The 26,197-nt window shown below is 46.4% G+C and overlaps 4 protein-coding genes across 6 annotated transcripts in view; 3 read left to right on the top strand and 1 right to left on the bottom strand.

The window, feature by feature from the left end:
* Positions 1 to 723: 723 nt before the first annotated feature.
* Positions 724 to 8,204, top strand: mutyh (mutY DNA glycosylase). The gene is made up of 26 exons (XM_078108098.1): positions 724 to 1,048; positions 1,373 to 1,441; positions 1,531 to 1,697; positions 1,898 to 2,094; positions 2,195 to 2,279; positions 2,474 to 2,581; positions 2,706 to 2,778; positions 2,981 to 3,110; positions 3,201 to 3,278; positions 3,358 to 3,541; positions 3,845 to 3,865; positions 3,948 to 4,073; positions 4,257 to 4,390; positions 5,068 to 5,107; positions 5,184 to 5,257; positions 5,346 to 5,387; positions 5,467 to 5,538; positions 5,675 to 5,788; positions 5,865 to 5,962; positions 6,410 to 6,554; positions 6,677 to 6,740; positions 6,815 to 6,997; positions 7,176 to 7,321; positions 7,412 to 7,561; positions 7,688 to 7,738; positions 7,828 to 8,204. Exons 1-26 carry the CDS (start codon positions 840 to 842, stop codon positions 7,969 to 7,971), a joined length of 2,904 nt encoding a protein of 967 aa, XP_077964224.1. The 5' UTR covers positions 724 to 839; the 3' UTR covers positions 7,972 to 8,204.
* Positions 8,205 to 8,416: 212 nt separating this feature from the next.
* Positions 8,417 to 11,982, top strand: elovl8b (ELOVL fatty acid elongase 8b). Of its 2 annotated transcripts, none has more exons than XM_040185334.2 (8): positions 8,417 to 8,767; positions 8,855 to 8,915; positions 9,334 to 9,521; positions 9,604 to 9,684; positions 9,773 to 9,829; positions 9,916 to 10,030; positions 10,187 to 10,314; positions 10,461 to 11,982. In XM_040185334.2, the coding sequence occupies exons 2-8, from the start codon at positions 8,855 to 8,857 to the stop codon at positions 10,623 to 10,625; spliced, it is 795 nt and encodes a 264-aa protein (XP_040041268.1). In that variant the 5' UTR covers positions 8,417 to 8,767; the 3' UTR covers positions 10,626 to 11,982. The 2 variants fall into 2 exon arrangements, with proteins under 2 accessions (XP_040041268.1, XP_040041269.1); XM_040185335.2 differs by having other exon boundaries at positions 8,439 to 8,668.
* A 435-nt stretch (positions 11,983 to 12,417) lies between these two features.
* LOC120824452 (very long chain fatty acid elongase 4) lies at positions 12,418 to 16,840 on the top strand. The gene is made up of 8 exons (XM_040185336.2): positions 12,418 to 12,771; positions 12,892 to 12,949; positions 13,358 to 13,545; positions 13,646 to 13,726; positions 13,819 to 13,875; positions 13,953 to 14,067; positions 15,896 to 16,023; positions 16,127 to 16,840. The coding sequence occupies exons 2-8, from the start codon at positions 12,892 to 12,894 to the stop codon at positions 16,289 to 16,291; spliced, it is 792 nt and encodes a 263-aa protein (XP_040041270.1). The 5' UTR covers positions 12,418 to 12,771; the 3' UTR covers positions 16,292 to 16,840.
* Positions 16,447 to 26,197, bottom strand: part of glis1b (GLIS family zinc finger 1b) — a 55,903-nt gene continuing 46,152 nt past the window's right edge. For both annotated transcript variants that reach the window (XM_040185302.2, XM_040185303.2), the window contains 4 exons: positions 23,461 to 23,641; positions 18,202 to 18,335; positions 17,328 to 17,498; positions 16,447 to 17,235 (listed from right to left, as the gene is read on the bottom strand). In XM_040185302.2, coding sequence (XP_040041236.2) covers positions 17,102 to 17,235; positions 17,328 to 17,498; positions 18,202 to 18,335; positions 23,461 to 23,641 — 620 coding nt within the window. In that variant the 3' untranslated portion in view covers positions 16,447 to 17,101. The remainder of the gene's footprint in view (positions 17,236 to 17,327; positions 17,499 to 18,201; positions 18,336 to 23,460; positions 23,642 to 26,197) is intronic.

The following is a 26,197-nucleotide window of genomic DNA, read 5'->3' as shown; positions in this document are numbered from 1 at the left end:
AAGTAGAAATGCTATTTTTGCAATGTCAAAAAGATAATTCCTCAATGTTTGAATTGCAATGGAAATAATTGTCTCAATAAGTGCAAACTATGATTAATGCATGTGTTCAGAAAACCTTTTTATCTTCCATTACAAATTTTCAATATTTTCACAGAACAAATTTGGGGACTAAAACATATTTAAAATGTTTTTAATTCCCCTAAATGCTTTCATAAAACCTAAAAACATCCATAATTACACACCTAATATCTGACAATGAGTTACATATTTATTAACCTTCCGAACAAAAAAAGATGAAAAAAACATACTCATAATTTACCTCTTGAATCTACCTTGAATTGTGTGCCATTCCCTTCATCATCTTAAATATGACACCATTCAATCAGTTATGTAAGATGTATGCCATGACCTTTCTGCTGCATAACATATGAAAATGAACCCCGACTAGACTGAACTACTTCCCTTTCCAGGAAAAGGTTCTCAGGTCGACCTCCATGTGCGCGTGTTTACTAGATAGTACGGTAAAAGCAGGAATTGACTTCAAAATAAGAGCCTAGTTCCGGTAAACGTATGCAAACTGTTTTGTTTTTTTAAGGAAAAATGTAATTCTAATTGTTTGAATACGTAGTCAAAAATATTAATGAAGAATAGATGTACACATAACGGCATGAAAACACTACATCAGATTAAAAAATGTAAATTTAAACTACCCACGCGGACATTGTGAGTACGTTGCTAAGCAACCGTTAGCTAGCTGCTGTAAACGAAGTTAAGGAGCAAATCCAGCTATGAGACTCCATTAATCGAACTACTGAAGGGGCAGGACGGGAGGAGATACCATGTCAACACAGACAGACGAACAGGCAAACATCGGCCGGGTGCTGAGTTTTCTTCGAGAGTGGGACCGCGGCGACGGGACGGTCCGCGGCCGTATGTTGAACACCTTCCTGACTCTAAACTCGGGGAAGACGTTTTACGAGCTGGAGCTGGAGTTCGCTCAGGTGGCCAGTCTGTTTCTGGCCCGACTCACCACCTGGATGAAACTCACGTATCCTTCGTGTGGTTTCAGCGGAAAACTCCATAGAAACAACATATTTCTAAGGAACGATTACCAACACGTGCACGTTCTGATTCATGTGTGATGAATGTGTGATTCTGCACACTGTACTTTATGATCTATAACGCGTTCACAGGGTGAATCAAGGATCTGCAGCTTCATGACAATAAGGGGCTGACCAGATTTAATATATTAAAATATATATTTAAATATATGTTTCTTATTCTTTTACACAGAGTATGTGTTTACTATATCGTGCTTCCTGCACTCGATTGACTCTGAACATAGAGATCCAGTCCTTAAAAGAATATTTAGATACACATTTGGGACGTTCTTGGGAATACAACTTAAAGCGATTGGGATTTTCCTCTCGGCGTCAAGCCAGTGAGTGGAATGAAACTGATGATCATGATCTGTCGTGAGACTGAACGTGTGACCAGTCATGCAGATTTGGTCTTTGACCCGCTTTTTAGTGATCAGTACCTGATGGAGTTCCTGGAGGATGGAGGTGTTCACTCTCTCCTCGACATCTTGGGCCACTCTCGGAGCAACGAGGAGGAGAAGACTGAGGCCCTTCGTCTTCTGCTCACCGTGTCAAATGCAGGTCGCAAGTACAAGGAGATCATCTGCGAAAGCCATGGTAAATTAATGTTTTACCTTTTATTGCAGTTTCTTATTCAAATAGCAAAGGACTTAAGGCCATATGATACAGCAGCAGCTGGTGTTGTTGTTTTTCTTAATGTTCATACCTAAAATGCAGATAAACTAATTATTTTACCAATAACCATTTGGATAACAGGCATTCCAGCTTCACCCTCTATTTTTGTCACATTCTTACAGGTGTGACAGCCATAGCAGAGTGCCTGGCTAAGTCAAATACAGATGAAACCCAAGAGACAGCCGGTGCCCTCCTGGAGTCCATCTCCCATGGAAACCCCAAATATCAAAACCAAATCTACGACGGTCTGATTGCTCTCATGGCTTGTACCTCCCCCAAAGCCCAGCAGCTGGCCCTGCACAACGTGCACACTGTCCAGGTAATCCCCGCTCTTTCACACAATGGATATTTTGGCAAAACTTGAAATATTCAACATATGTGTAGAAATATAAGAGTTCTCCAGCTACCTCCTCTCACAGTGCAAAATGAAAACAGCCCATTGCAGCATTGTGGAACCTCTGCTGAGTATGCTCAGGTCGCTGCACCTAGAGGTTCGGGATGAAGGTAAACTGAGAAAATGTAAAAAAAAATACATCATGGTAAACCTTTATTGATGATTATTAATATTCTTTTTTTAAATTATTGCTTGAAAATGACCAGCCATTTTTGCATTGAGGCAGAAGTACTATCCTGCCATATACAACCACCTTTGAATATTTTGTCTAACACGCTTCTCCCCCCGCGCGTGTCTCTGGCAGCTATAAGTTTGATCTTAGACCTGAAGTGTTATGATGTGAGGCCGCTGCTGCTCAATGGACTGGTGACTCTGCTGAGGCCTACGAACAAAGTGCAGCACCATTTGGAAGGTGATACTTTAGTCTTAAAGGGACACCCATGTTAAACTAGTTATGCATTATTATTACTATTTATTATTACTATTAATGTGCTGGTATTTATCATTATATTTTGTTGATTCATTCATCCCATCAGAATCTGAGATGATCAAGATGACTGGAACTTTGCCTGTGTTCGTGCAACAAGCTGCCGCAGCCAAAGCTATACGGTGTGTCATATTCGTCCGTTATAACTACACGTGTAATTAATATTACATAATATAATTGAGAAAATGTGATGTTAATATCATGTGATCTATAAAAAAGTATCTATATATAGGGAATTAATATTGCTTTAATAATCTCAGTGTAATATTTCTTTAGCGGTTGTCATACACTGTATATATTCATATGGTGCTGGATGTGTTGAAGCTTGCTGGCCAAAGACAGTGAAGAGCTTTCTCGTGAGCTTCTCTCTCTTGGAGTGATCCAACATCTTCTGTACACAATGGGAAACAGAGACCACGCTGATGCTCAGATACAAGCCAGTCTGGCCTTAGAGGTAGGCTTCAACCTACATCCAGACACTGTATGTCCACACACATGCACACACACTACAAACACTTTCATAAATTCCTTCATCTCCTTCCAGCACTTTATCCGCTCATACCCGGTTATTGAGGAACATGTGCAGAGAGGCATCGGCAGGACACTGTTTCAAGCCTTCATGGTAAGCTTTAATTTATAAGGTCAATGGGAAAAGTTCTCGGAGGCCGCACATAACAGATTTAATCCCCTATTTTCTACAGCACCACACTGACACTTTGTACATGAATATGGATGAAAGCCAAGCAGAAATCCTGCTCACAAACAAGGTTCACATTACTGAAGGTAATGTGTGTGATTTGTTCGTTGAGGCCAGTCAAACGTTTCTTTTCACTAGTTGCCTGTATCAAATGAGAATCATTGTTTCTTTGTTTTTTCTTGTCAATCTTTGAATTGCAGTTTGAGACGGTGACTACTCTGAAGGCTGACAAGAAGGACAACTTTATTTTGTTGATGCAAATAAAAACATTTTTTGGATCTGCTGTCTACCTTTTTTATTTAAACTAAATTGTGTTTTTATTAAAAGGTGATTCATATGGAACTTGCTTTTACCTTATTTGTAATACGCGCTAATAAAATAACTTTCCTCTAATCTGGTATAACGATAATCAAGCGACACCTTTGCGTATTTCTTAGTTTGACCCTCACACCGGAAATGACGTACAATGTCCTTCCGCTGTGTCCTCTCAGCTGATTGGACAACCAGCCACGGTGCGTCATCGAACGTGGCGGGAGGAGAAATGACTTCGTGAAGTAAACAGTTGCGCTGGTGCTGTTCAGAGAGAAATTAAATAAGTCACGCCGTGTTTGAAAATGAGCAGGTTGCGTTCAGCGGTGCGTAACGGAAAGAGAGCCGGACTGGAGCTGTTAGAAGCGGCCGAACCAAAGCGGAACAGGTCCAATAAGGCGGCGAAAGAAGGCACGTTGCAACTTTATGTTGTTTAACTACAAAATATTTTGTCAAACAAAACCTCACCACATACTAACATTGTAATGTGCTTCTTCATTTTAATTTGAAACTGTTTGAGAAAGTTTTTCTCTTCAGTAATTTAGTTTACAGCTTCAGAAATGACCTTTAATAAATATGTTTCCTGCTTTCTAGAAGAACCCGTGAACGCCTCCTCGCCATCGTGCGCGCGCCACACCTTCCATCCTCCTGCAGATGTTGAGCTGCTGCGCGCTCAGCTGCTCCGCTGGTACGACGAGAACCAGAGGGAACTTCCCTGGAGGACGCTGGTAAAGGAAAACATTTCTCCCACTGGCTCCGACAAGACAGTTTGTCTGTTTGAATCCCCGTATTTGGGTTTTAGAGAGACGTTTTAATTGTGCATCATCATGAAAGTACAGGAGGTGAAGTAGTGAGTTTGGTTCAGACATGAAACTGGTGGGATTTTTGTCTAACTTCATGGTTCTATTTTGTTTTTACATCTCATCACTATACAAATACTAAAAGTTATATAAAAATAAACAAGGATTACAAAATAGTAAATTAAACTAGTATATATGTATAGAGTATATCTGACCCCTTATGTTTTATTTGAAATATAATAAGATTAACTATTGAATGCATAGAATGAGGTACTTATCTATAACTGGTGTATTAACTACTCCACTGTCAAACCTCCAGTTTGGTAAAACAACCCTGAATTTAGAAAATCAAAAGTATCCCTTCCAAGTCTTTTCTGTTGTTCCATAGCTTTTTTCAGACAATATTCTCATCTAATTGTTAACAAAAATGATTTATATATACGTCAATGTCTAATTTTATGATGAGTGAATGATGAAAAAAAAACCTTGAAAATTCCCAATTGCAAAAGGTTGATCCTGATATCGAGCGATGCTGCTCTGCCTTTAATTATTGACACACCAAAACAATGCTGAATTCTTTAACTGCTCTCTGTATTTCTTTACAGGCCGTGACGGAGTCAGACCTCAACATCAGGACATACGCAGGTAAGCAGATGGTTTCACGCATTTAACAATCCCAACACTTCTTATAAGACTGTTTTTCTCTCTTCTTTTTGTCTAGTCTGGGTTTCAGAAATCATGCTGCAACAGACCCAGGTTTCCACAGTTATAGACTATTACAACAAATGGATGAAGGTAGGTGTCTTTGTCTTGTGATACGTTAACTGTAATCAATATATCTCATTCTCTGTAATCTAATCTCTTCCTCCCCTTTGTGTCCCAGCGGTGGCCCACTGTGCAGCACCTATCTTCTGCGACGCTGGAGGTGAAGACCATGGACATGATGGGGATTTTTCAATAGCATTGACTTCAATCTTAATTCATTGATTTTCACCCGTGTGTAGGAAGTGAACCAGATGTGGGCGGGGCTTGGCTACTACTCCAGAGGGAGAAGACTGCATGAAGGGGCTCAAAAGGTTTGTGTTGGGTTTGGCACATCTGCCCCGGCTGACTCACTTGCTATGATTTTATGCAAAAAAAAAATCCATAGTCCATCACCTGACATTGTGAACTATGGGAGCCGGTTGTGTATTTGTATTTTGTCTGCGTCAGGTGGTGTCGGAGCTTGAGGGACAGATGCCTCGCACGGCGGACAGCCTGCTGAAACAGCTGCCCGGCGTGGGACGCTACACAGCTGCGGCTGTGGGCTCTATTGCTCTCGGGCAGGTGTGTTTCTATGGACCAGAGCGAGAACCAGCTTCGCCGCCCCGTTGGTGACCGCAAGGATATCTCTGTTGCCTAGGTTACCGGAGCGGTGGACGGCAATGTGGTTCGGGTGATGTGTCGCCTGAGGGCCATCGGAGCCGACAGCACGAGTCCCGCAGTAACAGAGGCCCTCTGGTGAGACTCTACTTTTACCATGTGATCCCAGCAGCTTTTCTAACGGCTGCGATTGTCACTGTGATGTTATCGCACACGTCTCTGCTGGTCTATAATGAACTCTGCAGGCTTTCATAAACACACTTTGATCGGTTCAAAGTCTGTCTGGAAAGGACATCTTTGTTGTATCAGATGATTCCAGCCAACAGATTTGAGCTTTTATTAGATTAAATATATTCAGGTGTAAAACAAATTCTGTTTAAAAAATATAAAATAAGAAAAATGGAGAACAAATAGAGAATAAATGGATTTCATGCGAGTCAAATTATGATCGTTGATATTAAAATCTGCTTTCTATGTGAAATTGTATTAAAGTGAAATTGAGGTCCTAAAAATAAAATCTTCAATTCAATGTGGAGCAATAAATTGTTAATGCAAATGGGCCTTTTTTTTTCTTCTCTATTTCAGGGGACTCGCCAATACGCTGGTGGACCCTGAGAGGCCCGGAGACTTCAACCAGGCCATGATGGAGCTGGGAGCCCGCGTCTGTTCCCCTAGAGGCCCCGTGTGCAGCCAGTGTCCCGTACGGTCTCACTGCCACTCCTTCCGCACGGTGAGCCGAACTAATGCCAGGACGTAATGCCTGTAGTTTCATCTGATCAGATCTGAATTATCAATGCTTTGAATCATATGGAAAACTCGTCTGTGTACGTGATACAGTGTGTGAATGTGCAGGTTCACAGAGAGAAAGAGAAAAACGCCAGGAAGCCGCCCGCACCGCCCGATATAGAAGACTGTAGTAAGTGTCAGGACTTCTCATCTCTAAGTCAGAGCTACAGGTATCAAATGAATATACTGTCTCCTCTCGCTCAGTGAACAGCGAGACGTGTCCCCTGTGTCCCTCGGAGCCCTGGGACGAGGCGTTGGGGGTTCAGAACTTCCCGAGGAAGCCGCCGAAGAAGCCGCCTCGCGTGGAACGAACTCTGACCTGCGTGGTGACGAGACGCGGAGAGGAGGGAGGGGACGAGTACCTGCTCACACGGAGGCCAAAGAAAGGTCGGTGTGTCCTAACTTAATAAATACTCAGGTGGGCTACATTAATAAATACAACAAATGTGACTTAAAAGGGAACGTCATTTTAAATTCAAATCAATCAATCCACAGTACACCTCTACCTAAATCACACATACAATTAACATCTGTGGAGATTTGATCCTTTTTATCGCACCAACAGGTTTGCTGGCAGGCTTGTGGGAGTTTCCGGGTCTCCTGCAGGGGGAGAAGAGCTCCGAGTCGAAGGACAAGGCGGCTCTGTGTGCTCAGATCAGCGAGTTACTGGCAACCGATGTGGCAGAAAGCCTCATCCAGTATGCGGGGGAGGTGAGCTCGATGTCACCCGCCTCTCTTCATCATGCACACTTTTAACGCTGCGGCGTGTGTCCCTGCACTGACGGATTTGCCCGTTTTCAGGTGGTTCACATCTTCTCCCACATCCACCAGACGTACGTGGTTCACAGCGTGCGCCTGAAGGACGCCGGCACACAGACGCGGGCTGAAAACGCCAGGTGGCTCACCAGGTCGGCTCTTCAGGAAGCCGCCGTGTCCACGGGAGTGAAAAAGGTTTTTATTGTTGTTTACAAGACGGGCGTGAAGGAAAGCTGTGAGCGCAGCAGTGGGTGAGCGCGCACATCTGCTTTACCTTCAGCCTTCAGAGTCAATGAGACCGATGTGTTAATTCTCCTGCAGATTGTGAAGCTCTGTGACTCTGTGGACAGTGAAAAGGAGCAAAGCTGCAATGTAAGTATACGTTTATCTGTGTGTGTGTGTGTGTGTGTAATAAAAGCAGATTCCACCTTTTATCATTTGTCTCTTCTTGTCTCAATTAGGGCGGGAAAAGGCAGAATTGCACCGGCACGAAGAAGAAAAAGAACCAACCGACCTCCAAAAAACCCAAACTGAGTGCGGCTGACAGCGGCAGCAGACAGCTCTCCCTCAGCGCCTTCTTCAGCCGCGTGAAGCAGGAATCTTAATATATATATATTAATATCATCAAGTATCGCGTGTCCCTGCAGGGACTTCTAGTCCATCAGCTGTGTCGTTACATTTCTAGCGACCTCTTTGCTGATAATGTTTTCATCACTACATCATGAATAGTCTTCATGTTTTACCAGCAGTGTGTATACGTGTTTATTAAAATGAACAGTTTTTATTTCGCCATGAACATAACTTTTGATAAATGAATAAAGCCCAAACACAAGAAAAATACTTGTAAACTGTTTGTTTATTATGTTGTTTTTAAGGTAATATGACACAAAAATTCATCTGCATCCATCCTTTCATTGATGTGTATATATATATATATATATATATATGTGTGTATATATGTAAATATGTGTATATATGTATATATATATATAATATATATATGTGTGTGTATGTCTGTATATGTAAAGAATAATTAAAGTGTGTCCCCTTATGGCGGGAAACAGCGCCCCCTGCTGTGCTGAACACGTGACGTCCGACTGATCTCAGACCGAAGATCTTGGTGCCGGAGGAGACGTGGAGTAATACGTGCGAGCGATTCGGATCTCCTCTCTTAATGACGCATCTGTCTTTTGAAATGACGCATCGTGCGCATTTTTGGCCGCGGTTTCGTTCGGTCTGCTGAGGTGGAGTTTCCGGTCCGGCTGGTTGCTCCGGTCCGTCCTCTTTTCACCGCTTTAGCAGGTTTGAACTTTGCTTCCACTTATCGCCAGATAACGTCGGTGTCCAAAGGTCCTCCGGTTCGGTCCCCGGGGGTTCACCGTTCAGACCGCCGGCCGCGAGGTGCGCATCGTCGGGGGGATTGTTCACGTTTGATGCATGTAGACGTTTTTCTTCTTCGTTCTCCGTGAACTCTCGTTGTGTTTTCAGATGGACTCTGCTGCGTGGACACGTGTCCTCTCAGTGCACCAGAGAATAGTGGACAATGGAGGTGAGGCGATGTTCCCCTAATAAACTTGCTAACGTCGCTGCAGTAAACTTGCAATAAACCTGGATAAAATATTGACTTTATTGAAGGAATCCCCGCTCTTAGAAACAGGCCTGTGTGTGTGTGTGGGGGGGGGGGGTGCAGATGTTCTGGCCGACTTGTCTTCACAATGACCGCTTTGTGGCTTGTCACGTGATATGTGGTCACGCCACTTTTGGAAGGAGAGGGGAGGACCTGCTTTTGTCCCCTCAAACTGTTGAACTTTTACAAAACTGAACAAACGGGTTATCAGTGCAAAGAAAGACCTGGAAACGTACAATCGGGGCAGCTCTTATAATGGGGACTCATAGCCAGAGATGTGGGCCGCAAAATGTGCGCGTGAACATGACTCCCTGACGCGAAGCTTCTGTGGCGTCTCCAGACAAGAGGACGGACCCGTGGCTGCTGGTCTACTCCCCCGTCCCGGTGGCGCTCATCTTCCTGGCGTACCTCCTGGTGGTCTGGGCCGGCCCCCGTCTGATGAAGCACAGAGAACCCTTCGACCTCAAGGTCGTCCTGGTCCTTTACAACTTCGCCATGGTCGGCCTGTCGGCCTACATGTTTCACGAGGTGGTGCAAATGTTTCACAGATTGTAATTTCTGTTTTCATGTTGGTGGTGTTGTGTATGAATATTTGTAATGTTCGCACCAGTTCCTGGTCACGTCGTGGCTCTCCAACTACAGCCTCCTGTGCCAGCCCGTCGACTACAGCAGCAGGCCGCTGCCCCTGAGGGTGAGCGAGCCGCACGATCGGCGTTAAAAACCAATCTGCTGGAAGGTGGAACAGTATGCAACAAACTCACATTTCAACCTTCCTGCAGATGGCCAACGTCTGCTGGTGGTTCTTCTTCTCCAAGGTCATCGAGCTCGCCGACACGGTGCGTGAACTGTTAGTAGCGTTTGGTGGCATCCGCGGAATGCAGGATGCAGAAGTTCAAACTGTAGCGGCCTCCTCTGCTCCCAGATGTTCTTCATCCTGAGGAAGAAGAACAACCAGCTGACCTTCCTTCACGTCTACCACCACGGCACCATGATCTTCAACTGGTGGGCGGGCATCAAGTACGTGGCCGGCGGACAGTGTAAGTCAACGGATTTAATCACGTCATCTAAATGTTTCCCATTGCTGAACCGCAATCTTCCTCATTCTACCGTTGATGTGCTCATGTACTACTGGAGAGCTTTTTTTCTTCTTCATTCCCGCCCTGTTTCCACATTCCTGTGTTCGCTTCCGGCAGCGTTTTTCATCGGCCTGGTCAACACGCTGGTCCACACCGTGATGTACTCGTACTACGGCCTGGCGGCGCTCGGCCCCCACATGCAGAAGTACCTGTGGTGGAAGAGGTACCTCACCTCTCTGCAGCTGGTGAGTGAAGAACCGTGACCCCCCCACTTACAATAAGTATATAAGTATATATATATATATATATATATATATATATAAAAATATATATTTGTACGGTAAACCTGCCTCAACTCCCCCCCCCCCCCCCCTCCTGACTGGCTTCCCAGCTGCAGTTCCTGCTGTTCCTCCTGCACACCGGGTACAACCTGTTCACCGAGTGCGACTTCCCCGACTCCATGAACCTGGTGGTGTTCGGTTACTGCGTCACGCTCATCGTGCTCTTCAGTAACTTCTATTTTCAGAGCTACCTCCACAAGAGGAAGCAGAAATGAGACGTGCGCGCGGCACTGAGGTGTACCTGCCTCATTGTTCTGTGTGCAGTAGCCAGTAGTGTCCACTAGGGGCGTCCGCTCTCTACTCTTCTTCTGTTGCCGCTCATCATTCATCGTGAAGGGAAAGATGCTTCACACAGTTGAGGTCCTCAGTGCGACGTGAGCACTCACAGGTCACGTGTGGGATGCGAGTGCTCTGCGGTTCATTTTGCGTGGAATGTCTACGGGAACAAAGAGAAGTATGTGTCTGGACCGCTGAAGTGTGAAGTTGTGGCCAGCGACAATAATTTGAATTCCTGAGCAAGAATGTTCCTCTGCAATTTTCTGTAGTACTCACAGCAATATAGTATTTTGAGTGTAATGAATGAGCACATCACATGACACAGTTATGCTGCGTTTAGATGAAATGATTGGCCAAAGCTTTATTTGAATAAATTCAACAATATTTATGGTAATTAGTTCTGGATTACTCTTATTGTTGTGAGATATAACACATGCATAACACTAGGTGAACAACCTGCAAATATGCGATATAAAACCACCTCAAAGGCACATAATATATACTGCAAAATATAAATGTACCCTGAGAAAAACTAATTCCTTTATGGCAATGTTTTTTTGAGCCTGTATCAACTTCTCAGGTTAAGCTTTTTGGGTCAAGCTCAACAACTGCATATCGAGGAAGTGGATGAACTCACTGACGCCGCCATCAGATCACATGGCGGCGCCTCCACATTCAGAAAGAGCAACGAGCAGTTGTGTAACAGCAATCCAGTCACTCACTCACTCGGTGCGAGACACTGAATAACCTGCATGTGCACGAGATGTTAATCTGAGGTTAGAAGCAGGTTAACCTGCAGCACCCGGAGAGGAATTCCTCCTCCTCCCCCGATGTCACTCTGCAGTCAAAGTTAATCATTTTCTGAGCTGAGTTGTGTTTTCAGAAGGTGGGAAGCTGCAGTCGTTGAGTTTGTTCCAGAGCGAAGTGACAGCAGCAAACCTGCAGCTATTGTGTGACTTTCCTTTACGCACACATGCATTATTGCCACAGGGGATAACAGTGTCGTGGTGCCATCGCTTGTAATTAAGTACAAATACAAATTATTTTAAAAGTTCATTTGTATTAATGTTTTGTTTTAAAGCAGATTGCTTTGATGTGCCTTTAAGGTTTTTTTATTCAATTAGTTTAAAAGACCAAATTGTACATACGGTTTAATTTCTACATTGTGATTATAAGATGTTTTTACAAGCTGTGGGATAATTGTCGGGTTTATTACTTTAATAAAAATGTAATGTTAGTGGACACAAGAGTGCCGAGAGTGTAACTTTGTACAATAAAGCACAAGCACCAGAAAAATCATCATGATTAAAGCCAATTATTTTAGGTTTTAGTAGCTTTGTTTATTATGGACAGTTAACAAAGCATCTGCTGTTTGTTTGTATTGGTTTTTTTTAATTACTTGGTATGTGATAGGGGTCACTGACTGTGACATATCAAATAATACCTGTTACTATTACGACTAAAAGTACTGCATTCAAAATGAAAGACAAATACACAAGAGGATTAGCGTCAATATAAACTTCTCTACCGAAAATAATATGACTCCTTTCAGAATGATAATTAAATAATATTTTTGATTGATGGATTTCAGTTAAGCATCAATTTAATGTAGCAGCTGCAGGGGCTGATTTAAAGTACTTCTTCTTCTTTCCTTCGCGGAGACGGAATAATTGGCTCAAACAGCGAAAGTGGGCGTCGGTGACGTCGTGGCGGGAAACAGCGCCCCCCGCCGGCCGCCGCGCGCAACGACACGCTCATTCTGTCACCCCCCCCCCCTCCCTCCCCCCAAAAAAAATCCAAAACGCAGAAGTGAAGACAAACAGGAAGTGATTCAAATCAGATGTCAGTACTTTCTTCTCCGCTCTGTTTCAAAGTTAACCGCGTAGGAGGCAAGTCGCCATTGCAGCTCCCCGCGTGCGGCAGCTTCTCGCTTTAACGAACTTTAATCCACGCGATCCGGTTCCGCGGCTCCGCGTCTCCCCGCGAACGCCCTTCATTCATTCATCGACCAAAAAAAAAAAGGCTCCGGCACCGCCAGGTGAATCCAGGCCAACAGGCTGAGAGGCTCCAGCGAGGGAAACGACGGCGAGTACATTTCTTCATCTTTAAACCTTTTACGTTTGTTTGTGAGGGTTTTTTGTTTGTTTGTTTGTTTGTTTGTTGCCTCTTTTTCTGCTTCCTCGTTGACTTTCTTGACGTTTCCAGATGGCTTCAGCGTGGCAGAGCGTCGTGTCCGTGCACCAGACGATAGTGGAAAGCGGAGGTATGGGTTGTGATTATTATAATTAGTATTATTCGTTTTCGTTTAGTCACTTAGTTCCCTGCGAACAACAAGCCTTTGTGTGTCCGTTGGCGTGTGGGAGATGCAGATGTGCTCCACGTCTCGACAATGACGGCTTTGTGGGTCCAGTTCCACGTTGGGCCTCCATGACACTTAACGAGAAACCTTGTTCAGGAGCAGGGAAGCTTTTCGTTGCGAACGTTTGTGGTTGGGACTCCCAGTGCCGGAGGCCTCAGCTGAACTGGGACTGGGAACGGGGGTTCGGCGGGGGGGGGGGGGGTTAAATAAAATTGTCACAAGCATCTTCTGGGATGCAAACGCCGCTGTCCTGTGATGCGCGTGTGAACGTGGACATGAACCCCTGACGCGAAGCTTCTGTGGCGTCTCCAGACAAGAGGACGGACGAGTGGCTGCTGGTCTACTCCCCCGTCCCGGTGGCGCTCATCTTCCTGGCGTACCTCTTCGTGGTCTGGGCCGGCCCCCGTCTGATGAAGCACAGAGAACCCTTCGACCTCAAAGGCGTCCTGGTCTTGTACAACTTCGCCATGGTCGGCCTGTCGGCCTACATGTTCTACGAGGTGCGTCTTCCTTTGTTTGTCTCGGTAGAAGAAGAAGAAGAAGCAGGTCGGTGGCATTTCGTGTGGCCTAAGTAACCGTGTGAATGTCCGTTTGTACCAGATCCTGGTCACGGCGTGGCTCTCCAACTACAGCCTCCTGTGCCAGCCCGTCGACTACAGCACCAAGCCGCTGCCCCTGAGGGTGAGCGACACGCCGCGCGCCCCCCGCTTTTAAAACCGTCCAACGAAACGACGCGTCAGACTCACATTCCAACGTGGTTTCCCTCCCCGCAGATGGCCAAGGCCTGCTGGTGGTTCTTCTTCTCCAAGATCATCGAGCTGGCCGACACGGTGCGTCGCTGTTTCAAGAGTGTTCAAAGTTGCCAGCGGGCTGAGTTGAAGCGATAACCCCACCTCCCCCCTTGCAGATGTTCTTCATCCTGAGGAAGAAGAACAACCAGCTGACTTTCCTCCACGTCTACCACCACGGGCCCCTGATGTTCAACTGGTGGGCGGGCATCAAGTACGTGGCCGGCGGACAGTGTAAGTCAACCCCTCCGGCCCGGTATGACAGGAAGTGGAAGTCATGTAAAGGAGAGCCGCGCCGATGCGTGAGATTGTTTCTTTTTAAATGTGCATTGATCCAAACGGAGTTTTAATGGGTTACTTGGGAACAAATGGATTTTGGATTAAGTGCCGCGCACAGATTAAGGAAGTGGGGAAAATATTAAGACCGAGTGGCTTTTATTGACGTCCGTTGGCAATAAATAAACAGAAGCTGTAGAATAATTGCTCTGACTTGTCCGGTCCTTCCTGTGAAAACGCCCCTTTCGGTGTTCCTTCCCATTCTAAACATATTTCCATCACACGCGTGCTAATTTGAATGAAACAAAAGACCTGTGCAACAAAACAGCCGACCTCAAAGAGTCGTTTTGTTTCTCGTTTATTTCAGCTCACTTGTTGAAATCCTCGTCTTGTTGTGGCCGTTTGCCATCCGGCCCTTTTTGTATTGAAGCAACGGGAGGCTAATTAAGCCGCCTCGCGGGACCCGAACGTTCCCAAAGCTCAACCGTCGAGCCGACAAGAAGTCTGTGCAACCTCTGTTGGCTCTTTGCGTCATTCTCCTGCGTTTGCTGCCGCGCAAGTTTGAACACGCAGACCGGCTCCGTATCCAAGTTCCCACACAGCCGGCGCGTGACCTTTGTAACACTTTAAGGCCAAGGACTCCAGTAAGACCTGAGAAATCTCCAAATAAATGTTTACAATCACACGTGACAACTTTTAACGACACGGTTCATTGGATGTGAAGTTCAGCTTTCCATCTTTTTACTGACGTTCTTTATGACTTTCTTAATTTCTCACATTGTATTGTATTTTTTTGTGTTACTAAGAGCATTTTATGACTTGCAATAATCATTTACATGACGGGTGATATAATGTACAGTATTTCTTTATGAAACACCTCTGTATGACATGTCACACTGTGGGTACGATTCTCCAACTTTATGACGAATAGTACAACTTTTACATCTTTGGATCTCTCGTACTATGACATTTTTTTACCTGCTAAGTACTTTTTATGAAATACTTTGACAAATTCTTTTATGAAACACTATTCTTTTAAATGACGTTATTATTGACTTTGTGTACAATTATTTTTATTTGACATATACTATCAACCGAATATTAGTTCCATGCTACACAAGGAACGTCTTGTATATTGTAACTTTTGCAGTTTCTTTATGATCGAATATGACGTTATGACACTTAACTACAACAATACTTTTACCATTAAGGACACACAATCCTCACCTATTTATCTTTTTCATGACCAGCTATAATTTGCATTTTTTGAGGGCTTACTGTACTGACTTTTACATTTATTTATAATTTTAATGACAATTTTCCAGCATGCTTAACTTTGACCTTTTAACATAACATGCAAAAGGACGCTTTCATTGATGTGATGATTTTGTTTGACATACGTACTTCACCCACAACCATTAATTCAATATTATACCAGAACTACTTTTATTTCCCTATTTTGTTTTAAGCTTCATGAGCCACATTACTATGAATGACCTTCTATGGCTTAGGTTTAATTTCTTTAAGCAACCTTTTTTTCCTTGACATCGGGAAGACGTTTTACGGCATTCTTGTCGTAATCTTTGACGGTTTCCTTCCACGACATGCAGGCATTAGATATATCTAAAGTATCTAAGGACAACTCGCTTTGTTCTCCTACATACCTCCACATGCTCGAGGACGAAAACGACCAGTTCCTTATTAGCAGGTTTATGACTCATTCTAGACTTCTCCCTCTACAAAGTGTCCATGTCTTTTCACACATTCTTCTGTTCGCTTCCTGCAGCGTTTCTCATCTGCCTGGTGAACACCTTCATTCACCTGGTGATGTACTCGTACTACGGCCTGGCGGCGCTCGGCCCCCACATGCAGAAGTACCTGTGGTGGAAGCGGTACCTCACCTCTCTGCAGCTGGTGAGCGGCTCTTGCAAAAAAAAAAAAAAGTCAACCGTGGCCGCGATGACGTTTTTTTTGTGACGCGAACCGATCTGAACTTCTCCCCGAATGACTTTTCCAGGTGCAGCTTTTTCTGTTCCTCGTGCACTCCGGCTACAACCTGTTCACCGAGTGCGACTTCCCCGACTCCATGAACGCGGCGGTGTTCGGGTACTGCGTCGTGCTCGTCATCCTCTTCAGCAACTTCTATTATCAGAGCTACCTCAACAAGAAGAAGCAGAAATAAGTGTTTGTGTCTGTTTGAGGGATCGTTTTCCGTCTGCAGTACTCGGCTACGTCCACCAGAGGGAGCAACGGGCCCGCCGTCTGCGCGTCATTCCCCCTCATTTAAGTTCTCTGTATTTTATATCAAGTGTCAAATGCATAGTTTAAAAAGACATGATCATTCAATTATTTATTTCTTAAATTGAGAAATGACAAATATTCAAATGATTGCTGTAAACAAACTGTACATTTTATACATAACAAAGTAGGTTTTTTTCTGCATTACTGCAGAATTAAAGAGTTCACACTTTCCTCAAAGGATCCATCCCCTTAATAGAACAAAATATGGAAATTAACATTCCACTGCCAAAACACTGCAAAATGATATATTCTTTTCAACACTTCAGTCTAAAATAGATTGAAACATGTAAAGTCAAAACGAGAAGGAAGACATTTAATTTCCATTCACGAGTTTTGTGTTTGAAATGTATATATTGATGCTAAAAAAACCCTACATGAGTTCTGAGTTTAAGAAATAAAGTATATGGAACCTTTAAAAGCCTAACAAAAATGGGCTTCCTTGTGATTTCTTTGACTTTCTTTTGACCGTTGGGACGTCCTCATTCGCACACACCGCATGAGGCTTGTTGGGAACCTACTTTTGTAAATAAAACAGTCAATCAGATTGCAGTACACGTCTGTTCCATCTCGCCAGTTTTACGTCCATCCGACATCTAATTGTGTCGGAATGAGATCGCACAGGGAGGAGACGAGAGGGGGGGGGGGGGGGGGGGGGTCTACTCGGGAGAGGACGAAGGGCCGCTGGGGAGTCTTATGTCTCCGTGTACACGGAGGGCATGTGGCTCAGGCCGCGGTCGAAGTTGCCCACCTGGAAGAAAATGCTCTCCTCCGGGCCGGAGAACTGGCAGCCCGCGCCGCCCTGAAGCTCCTGGGTCAGATTGAAACCTGGAACAGACGCAATTAAGAGAGCGGTTTGTTTAAAAAAAAAAAAACACATGTAGATGAAGACGTCGGCCGTCCCGGTGAAACGCTCTCACCTGCAGCGCCGGTGTTGCCGGCGGACATGTGGTAGCCGTTGTGCTGGTGGGAAGCGTAGGCGAGGGCGTCTCCTGGCACGTGGACGCCGCCGGCCGCCTGCTGCTGCTGCTGCTGCTCCATCCTGTACGAGTCCCCGAAATGGAAGCAGCTCTGAAAGCTCCCCTGGTATTCTGGGAAACGAGGGAAGACGTCTGAGCACAAAGGAAAAGGGAGAAAGACGCGACCAGACTGTGGGCGTCCGCTCCATCCGGACGAAACTCAAAAATCAAGACAATGTTATATCTGTTTTTGTGCTAACTGCTCCCGCCGCATAGTGTGTAACATTTATCCCCGTCGTCTCAGTTTGGACCGCAGGACTCGCAAGAATGGGGAACGCAGCCTTCCCCGCGGCGCTCTTACGCAACCCCCCCTGACCTCAGCGCGGTTAGCGAGACGTCCATGTGTAGATCTTTACAGGGAAAACAGTGTTTAAGGCATTAGTGGAAAAGGCTGAGTGACAGCTGAGTCCGCCATGTACTGAGAGACGGAGGAACACATGAGCCAGCAGTTTGTTGGGCTAATTCAGCTCAGGAAAAAGACTTCCGGCGTGCGGTCTCTTCCCCCCCCGCCCCCCCACTCTGTCTCCACAACTCTAATCTCCCTGTGTCCTAAAAATGCTCTGGCGGAGACTTCCTCCCTCCCTTTGAGACCTTTCATCTGGGTCCGCATAGAAACAGCGAGCGTTTGAAAAACGCTGCACGGGGAGCGCTGCGATGTAAATTTCCCTCACAGGAAGTTCTAGAGGAGTAAATCTCCGGCTACTGAATCACCTGCAGGATGTTGAAGTGGAAGAACAAAGAGGCGTCGAGCCAGATGTGCGCGGGTCGGCCTTACCGTCGCCAGCAGACTGGTGGTGGTGGTGATAGTAGGGCTTGTGGTGCGGGTGGACATGCTGTTTCTCCAGAGGAGGCGGCGGCGGCGGCGTCCCTGTCCCCTTCATTCCTGGAGACATGAGGCCCCCCGACACCCTGGAGGAGACACAGAAAGATTGAAACCGCCTCCATCCGCTTCGATGCTCTCTAGGCCGCCTCAATCATTTGTGACGCTTTAGTGACGGCGCCGATCAAAGCGGCGAGCTCTACCCGCTGACCGCGTGACGCCCGAGAGCCCAGCGGGGCGGTTAGCGATCCTAGACACACGGAAGATGAAACATTCCAGGCGTGTGGAAAACTCGGGCTCCCCACATTTAATCGTCCTCCGACCACATATTATGATGTTGAGTCAACAAACAGCAGAGCGTGCATTGAAGTGAAAGCAACGCCCCCCCCCCCCCCGACCCCCCCGACCTCACACACACCGCCCACCACGGCAGGAACCAGAGAGGCGAAAGCACGACACCGTTTACATCTTTGGAGAAATGACAGAGAGCGATGACGTGTTTGTGCCTTTGTTGACTCAAACAGCTGAGAGGACTTTTTTTCTTTGTGTGGAAATGATCATTTGAATAAAGTTCTGTGTGTAATTCGAAACACCGCCAGTATCGCATGCGTCACGGGGTAGTATGTGGAAAATGACAGTACAGCGTGTCAAAAAAGGTATTTAGGTCAAAAAAAATGTTCCCGTGTTGTAAAAGTCATGAAAATAAGAAAAAGTTATAGCATGTTGATAAATGACAAAAAAGTCAATGTAGTATGGATTTAAAGAGTATGTCATTAAGAAAGGTCAAACAGAGTCACTAAATAATGTCAAAATGTAATTTAGTGTAATATGATATTTCAAATGTTTAAAAATCCTGTGTTGTACAATATACATGTACGTTATGTTGCATCTTCATCAGATCACACTGATTGCATCAGTCAGAAATGGTCTTCAGGTATTAATTCATTAAAATATGAGACAGTGGCCACTGATTCAACATTTATTGTGCCCCCGACATCAACTTAATCACTGAGCGCCGTACGAGTGTGATGACCGAGTGTTGCTGGAGCCTTCAGACGACTGCGCCCCGCCGGCCTGGACGGATGGAGCTCGCTACGTGACTGAGGGGGGCTCCACCCGGCCCCCGGGCGGCCAGAAAACCTTAATGAAAAATATGCATTAGCATATTCTTTTTTGGGGGGTTTCGATGCCTTTGCTCCGTTTTTCCGGTGTGGTGAACGTATGAATGGGTCGCGTGTTATGTGGAGGACACACGTCAGTGGTCATCAGACGACCACGTGTGGGAAAGTAACAAAGTAACCAAACGTTATACAGTTTTGAGTGTATTTTATAGGAAAATTTGTTCCTAGTCGATTTCATTTTTCACTGTACTTGACCGTGTTGTCAGTCGAGCTTTGGAGCAGCTAGCTGTTAGCTGTTAGCATGGCGAATCCCCGGCTCCTGCAGAGCGCGTCTCTCCCCGAGGAGCTGCTGTCAGCACAAACTCAGGAAACAGTTATGCTGTTCATATTTTTACAAGCTGCCTCTACGTGCAGCTAAAGTGAATCTTAAGCTAATCACTGCCAGCCGACCCCCCCCGGGCCCTGCTCTCCAGCTCGCTAGCGACTCCGGCACGAGACATGAGGGGAAACTTTCATACGCCACATTACCCCCCCACCCTCCCCCCCCCGATCTTCACTGACCGCTCTGCAGGACTCCTCTTTCTGCAGCCGGCCCACCCACTCCTGTCCCACCGCCACGAGGGAGCGATTCCACCGCTGACCCGTGGGTCGCCGAAGGTGGAGATGGAGGGGAGGGGGGATTTTAAGGCGAAGCCGTCAGATTGATGGACTACGTTTAATAAATATCTATAAGGTCGAGAGGTCAAAGAGAGTGGGAACAGATACGTACAATACCCTCGTGTGGAGACAAGGAGGAGGTGGAAGCGGTGAGCGGGACGGTTTACGAGACCTCCCTTTTTTCCGCTCAGCGAGAACACAGCTCGGTGACTTCGGCCCAGTAAATGTTCCTGGGAGAAGCTGATGTCATTCTTGGGAACACGTTTCATGACTAAACATCTAAGAAATGCTTCAGCAACAAGGTGAAAAGGTCTTTCAACCTGGACTGTTTGCTGCATCACAGCCACACGAGACCAGACAAAAAAAAGACACCCTGTGTTCTAGTACGCAGGCACGGACGTCGACTGCAGCGGTTTTTCCAGAAACATCACAAGTGACCCCGGGGGCATGATGGGACGGCAAGAAACCCGAAGATTCATGAGCAGTCCCGCTCTGCTGCTCGTTCGTCTTCCTTCACCTGCCGCTGGCCGTTCCCACGAGGGATCGAGGATCAGACCCTGTCCTCCAAAGACCCCTACGCTCTCCCTAGACACCCCCCCCACCCCCTCCCACACACTCACACCTCTCATCTCATCCACCATTAAGCCCCTTCTGATGGATGACGACGGCTTCTCTGGCACGGATTGGTGGGAACACTTCTGGTTCTGGTTAGCGAGCTAAAGCCGCGCTTGAGTGGCTGAAGCTAAAGCTAAAGCTAAGGCCGCCCTGCAGGCCCCAGAGTTAAGAGCGCAGCCAGGGCTCTGGATGTTGCGCCCCCCCCCCCCCCCGAGGCCCCCTGTTAAGAGAGCTACTCGAGACGAGGACTCCCGCCTTAATGAATAACTCAGCGGCACAAAAAACGAGCGGCAAAACCTCAGAAATGTTTTTGTTCCGGCTGTGAGATCGAGAACCTGTTTCTGGATCATCGCAGAATGATGATGGCTGGAGGACGGACAGAGTCGAGTTACGCGCCTCGAACGCCCCCCGCCCCCCCAAACTTCCCCTCCCATCAGAGCGGGAACTCTTAATGTAGCTCTGTGCCGTCTCTGCCGCCACTCTAATTCAATTAGCCCGTGTCACTCACTGCTGAGGTATCAAACCACCCCGGACTAATATTTGCGGAGGGGCTCTAACATCAATACGCAGGTAGAGGCCGCGGACTCTCGTCTCCGTAATTATATAAGCGCGTACGGCTGAAGCAGTGAATGACAACATTTACCACCCATCGCTCAGCGAGAACGCGCCGCCACGGGCGAAACAGCCGCCTCTGTGAGAGGGGGCCCCCGCAGTCACATACACTTGTGCATCGCCGATCGCCAAATGTATTTTAACTAGCGGATTTTAATATTAGCTTCAGAAAAAAATGACACTGGTATTTACAAAGTAAAAGGAGTCTAAATGGCCCATTTCAGCCAGAGTAAACACATTAAGCCATGAGGTCAGCGGCTGCCACACTAGAGGCGGGTTGGTTTGATAATTTTGTCAAAATGTTTAATGTCCTGCTAAACCGTTTGGGAAAAACAAGTGCGGTGCTGATATTGACGTTGGCAGCGGCCTGTATACTCAAGGCTTTAAACATGTAAATCAAATGCTCCATCTTCAGGCAAAATGTGAGTAGACGTTTCATGGCCGGCTGGTTGTACTGCAGCTCTCCTGCCACAACTTTCCTTTTACCCCTCTAACCCCACCCTCCGTCCACACTGCGCCATGAACAGATACGGCCCCACAGTGTGCGCGAGTGTGTGTGTGTGTGTGTGTGTGTGCATTTGGGACTTGCTTTTAGGTCAGACATCTTGATTTGATGAAACCCGTAAATTGGGCAAACTGCGGCGATTTTAACGCATTGTCATCACGTCACGAGTATGGAGGCGTGCAAAGTTGGGGAAGGAACGCGGGAGATTACTTATACGGCACAATAGGCCCTCCGGTTGCATAACTCACACACAAGAGTGTTCAGATGTTCCTCATCAAGCCCCCCGGAGGCACGGACACCGCGTCTCACATGCAATAATGTAACTCTTGCCAGTGCAACCGCCGTAACGGCATGTGTTTCCTGGGTAAACCTTTGTGTGAGCCTGAACGCCATCGGACCTCGTTCTGCATATACGGCAGCGTACGAGTGCATATATATATATACACACGGGCGGACCGCAGGGTTTAAAGAAAGCATGTTTACGCAACACGAGAGCTTTTGTAACGCAGCGTTTATGATGCTCGATTCCATCCACTCTTTCTCAATGTTATTGCACCGTAAAAGACTGTTTTCCCTTTACCGCCTCCCTGCTTTTCGGCACACTGTTCGGTAACAGCACGCACTGTGCCTTCTGGCGACGCGCGGCCTCGGTGACTCCGCTCCGCCGGGCCCTCGGGGGAAATCATCGGCATTAATCCGAAACATGCTGGGAGACTCACACGCGAAGGGACGCGAGGAGAAGACTTGTCCCCTTTTAAGTGTCCTTTGACCACTCGCTCCTGGATCGCTGTCTGGTATCAAATGTAAGAGGCAGCTTTGAAAAAAGTGTGTTTTAGTGCAAAGATTAATGTGCTGTTGTCACAGTCAATTCATTGTTTCATGAAGTTTTCAAGAAATTTAAAACAGGACTGACTGGAAACTTGTTTTCTTATTTGACAAAGATGTGGTGCTTGTAAAATAATTCTAAGTTTACTTGGGTTTTATTGCTTTCCCTTTAAAAGTATCCCCAGTTGAACTTATTTTCAATTGTTTAAAAAAATCTTTTAGGATGGCAAAAAATATAACGCAGTGTTAAATGACGCTATGGTAAACAAATACCAAATAATGTGTTGATGGATGTCATTTGACCAATGATCCTGTGACTCAGTAAAACCCCGTCCAGCCAAAAGTGGTTTGGTCGTCACACCGATGCTCTCTCCCGATGTGTCGCGCTGACCCCGCGCTGACCAGCGCGGCGCCTCGTCCCACGAGGACGTCGTGGAGTTGAGCTGGTTTTCCAGTCGGACGGCCAAATGGGTTCGTCAGTAGAGGACCGAGAGGATTAACATCATATGATCTAAGGGGGTTCGCCCTGTGGATCTGCCTCCATTCAGGGAGGAACGGATGAAAACCAACAGCAGAGGCTCATTGCCAGGGATTCAAGTTGTTTTTATAATTACACAAATACTAAATGTGACTGGTTTGTCGAGGGATACAGATTAGCATCTCGATCTCCATCGAGTTTTTTTTTTTGCTCATTTCAGCTTGAAGAGTTTAGCCTGCCAGGTCACATGACTTTAACCCACGCATTTTAGTTTGGCCAATAGGAATAATGAAACTATACCTTTTTCCAATTAATAATTGGGAAATGTACACTAGTACTAGATTTAACTTTTTCACCCCCCGTCCACAGTGACAAAGTACGACGCCTCTCGCCATCCTCACCCGTCTCTTGCGCCGTCCATGGCGGCCAGCGGCGACAGGTGATGAGGGCTGCCGAGCTCCCGGTCCAGTCGGTGCTGTCGGGAGGGCAGGTCGCCGGGGGGCACGGGGGTGGGGTTGGGGGTGGAGGAGAGGAGCTCCACCGAGGCGCTGTGGTGGGGGGTGCCCGAGCCGGCGTACAGGCCTGAAAGACAAACACAGCTAATTCAGTAAATGGGCCAAACAAACCCGGCGCTCCGTCTGCCCTTTGAGCAAATTAAAAGCCATTTCATGGCAACGGGGTCGTGTTTTGACAACATCCATCCAGCCCGAGAGCTTTGTAAAATGTTTGCACTGTTTTTACATTGTTTGCGCTGCCACGGGGATCGGGCTTGTTTGTCCTTTCAGCCAGTTTGTTCTCATTAAACAATAATAAACTAAAATGTTACAGGTGTTTGAATGTTGACTTTGAATAGAGGGGATCTAGAAGGTGGAACATGGTTACTGTGCATAGTCTGTATTGTGTGTCTGTGTCAATCATAGTTACGTTATGTTTGTTAGTACATGCAGGTGTACATGTCATGTATTCCTGCATGTGCACGTCTGCGTGTAGATGTATTTTATGATTAATATTTTGTTTACACAGGGACTAAGAACCCAACGCCTTGCTCATAAAAAACATTTATATAGACGGGGTTCATGCTTTTTTTATGTGGTTGCGTGTTGCCAACTTTTCTAACATTTCAAGCTGCAGAGTCCAATTTAACACAGATTATTTTCCCATTTAAGATGCACTGCAAACTACAGTTGCTATAAATAATTACCACATTATAGATCTGGGATATTTTTGTTTGACCAAAAACCTAAAAGTAGTCACTTTGCAGACATGAAATGGGGGAAAAAAAGAGTGTGTATCTTTGCATTTGGGAAACAGACATTTGTGGCCGAGTAAAGATTTCCTGAAATCTGTGTCAATTTGTCAGCACATATCAATCAACAAATACGCTGAAGAAACATCTGACATTTCCATCAGTGCCCTCCAAAAGGTTTTCACGGGTTTAATCTGTTGTTCCACGTTTCTCTGGAGAAAGACGAGCAACAAATCACACCGAAAATACAGAACCGGAAACCAGAAAGAATCTCCGCTACAATAAATCTACTCTCTCCATCTTCTGCTCCGTTTCTCATGTGATTTCTTTCCCGGCGTGCAGGAGGAGAGCGACGCGCTGGCTGCGACGAGCGGGGACGCCGGGAGGAGATGAAAGGGAGGAGGAAGAAAAGGTCGGTGCTCCTGCTTTTGCCGTTTCCAGGCCCAGCTGTTCTCAAGTGGAAGCATGCAGGGGCCCGATCTGACAGCACTCCGAAATGGTTACAAGCTTGATTCATTACCCCCAAATCATCAATCACAAAGCTTAAATGTTTTACCCTTTAGCCCCAACATCTGCCACCACGGCGGCAAAAACAGTCGACAAATAATGGCCGTGATTGCCTCAATTTCATCCCAGGTTCCTTGTGGAAGGAGAGTGCGAGGATCTGGTGGTGCTGATTGGTGGACGGAGGATTACGTTGGGAAGATGATGTGCTTTGGCTCTGAAAGGAAGAACGCTCTGCCTGGGAGGGACGTGGAGAGGGGTTTCAGCCATCCGGCGTAAATAGCAGGAGCATTTCAACTTCTGCATTAAAACTAGGCTACATTCTGGCTCTGGGTAATCAGCGAACACTAATTACGCTCTATAAAACAGAGAGGGGCTCCTCGTAAGTCTGCCGCCGTGTGAATGGGAGCAGACGTACAACCGGCAAACAGGAAAGCGAGTTCATCTCTGACTGGAAGCGTGACTAATTTTCTGCCTCACAAGTGTTAATGATGGGGTCGCTGCCCACTTTGCTCCACCTCCTCCGCGCCTCCCATTGCCCCCCGGAAACAAAGCGAAGCGCAAATAAATGGCCGCGGGTCTCGAGTGACACTTGCATCACTGGACGGCTTTGCCGTCGTCTCTCGAGTCGTCTCCTTCGGGCCTTTGAAGCGTCTAAAACGGGCGGCATCCACTCACGAGCCGAGGGAGGCGGAGGGGGAAGGAGGAGGGGGAGGGGGGGAGACCCGAGGCCCGGTTGGACATCCAAAGGCGAGTTGAGCCTACACAGTTGTCAACGGTTCGCTAAGTTGCCAGCAACAATAACAAAAGAGCAACGGGGAGACGTGATGGAGTACAGGCAGAAAAAACAAGGACAGATGTGTCCATAAAAATGAAAAAAAAGAGGGGGAGCTGCGGGGAACCTCTCTCTTGTCTTTACGACGGTTTGAATCCATTTATCTCTCTCTCGTTCCCAAGCAGTGTTGACATTTGGTGACGGTCAAATTCATCAATTAGAAAGCCGGGAGTTTAAGGCCCACATGTGGTGGATAAAAGTTACCGTTTGTAATGGATTTTGCAGCACACGCAGGAGAAGCTTCACATGATATGGGTAGGAAATACAAGCCAAACAAACAAAAGTGCCAGGCTGTAAGACTTCTAAATCTAAACTTAAGTAAACAAGTGGAGTTGATATAAAAGCTGTATAGGCATTTAAATATAAATTATGGTGGAATGATTTGTTTGCGTTTGTCCTAAGGCGCCATAAGTACGTTTTTTACAGCCCGATAGCACAAATTTACCATCGTGCATCCACAGGAATGTTGAACATGGCGGCCGATGACCACCAGTGACTCGGTGATTGCTTTGCCGGGTGTCTGGGCTTCTGGCGCTCTCGCCGGCCTGTTCTT

This window comes from Gasterosteus aculeatus, chromosome 8 (assembly GCF_964276395.1).
Source record: "Gasterosteus aculeatus chromosome 8, fGasAcu3.hap1.1, whole genome shotgun sequence".
NCBI lineage: Eukaryota > Metazoa > Chordata > Actinopteri > Perciformes > Gasterosteidae > Gasterosteus > Gasterosteus aculeatus.
Note: the sequence above shows the minus strand (reverse complement) of the source record. Positions and strands in the feature narration are given on the sequence as shown.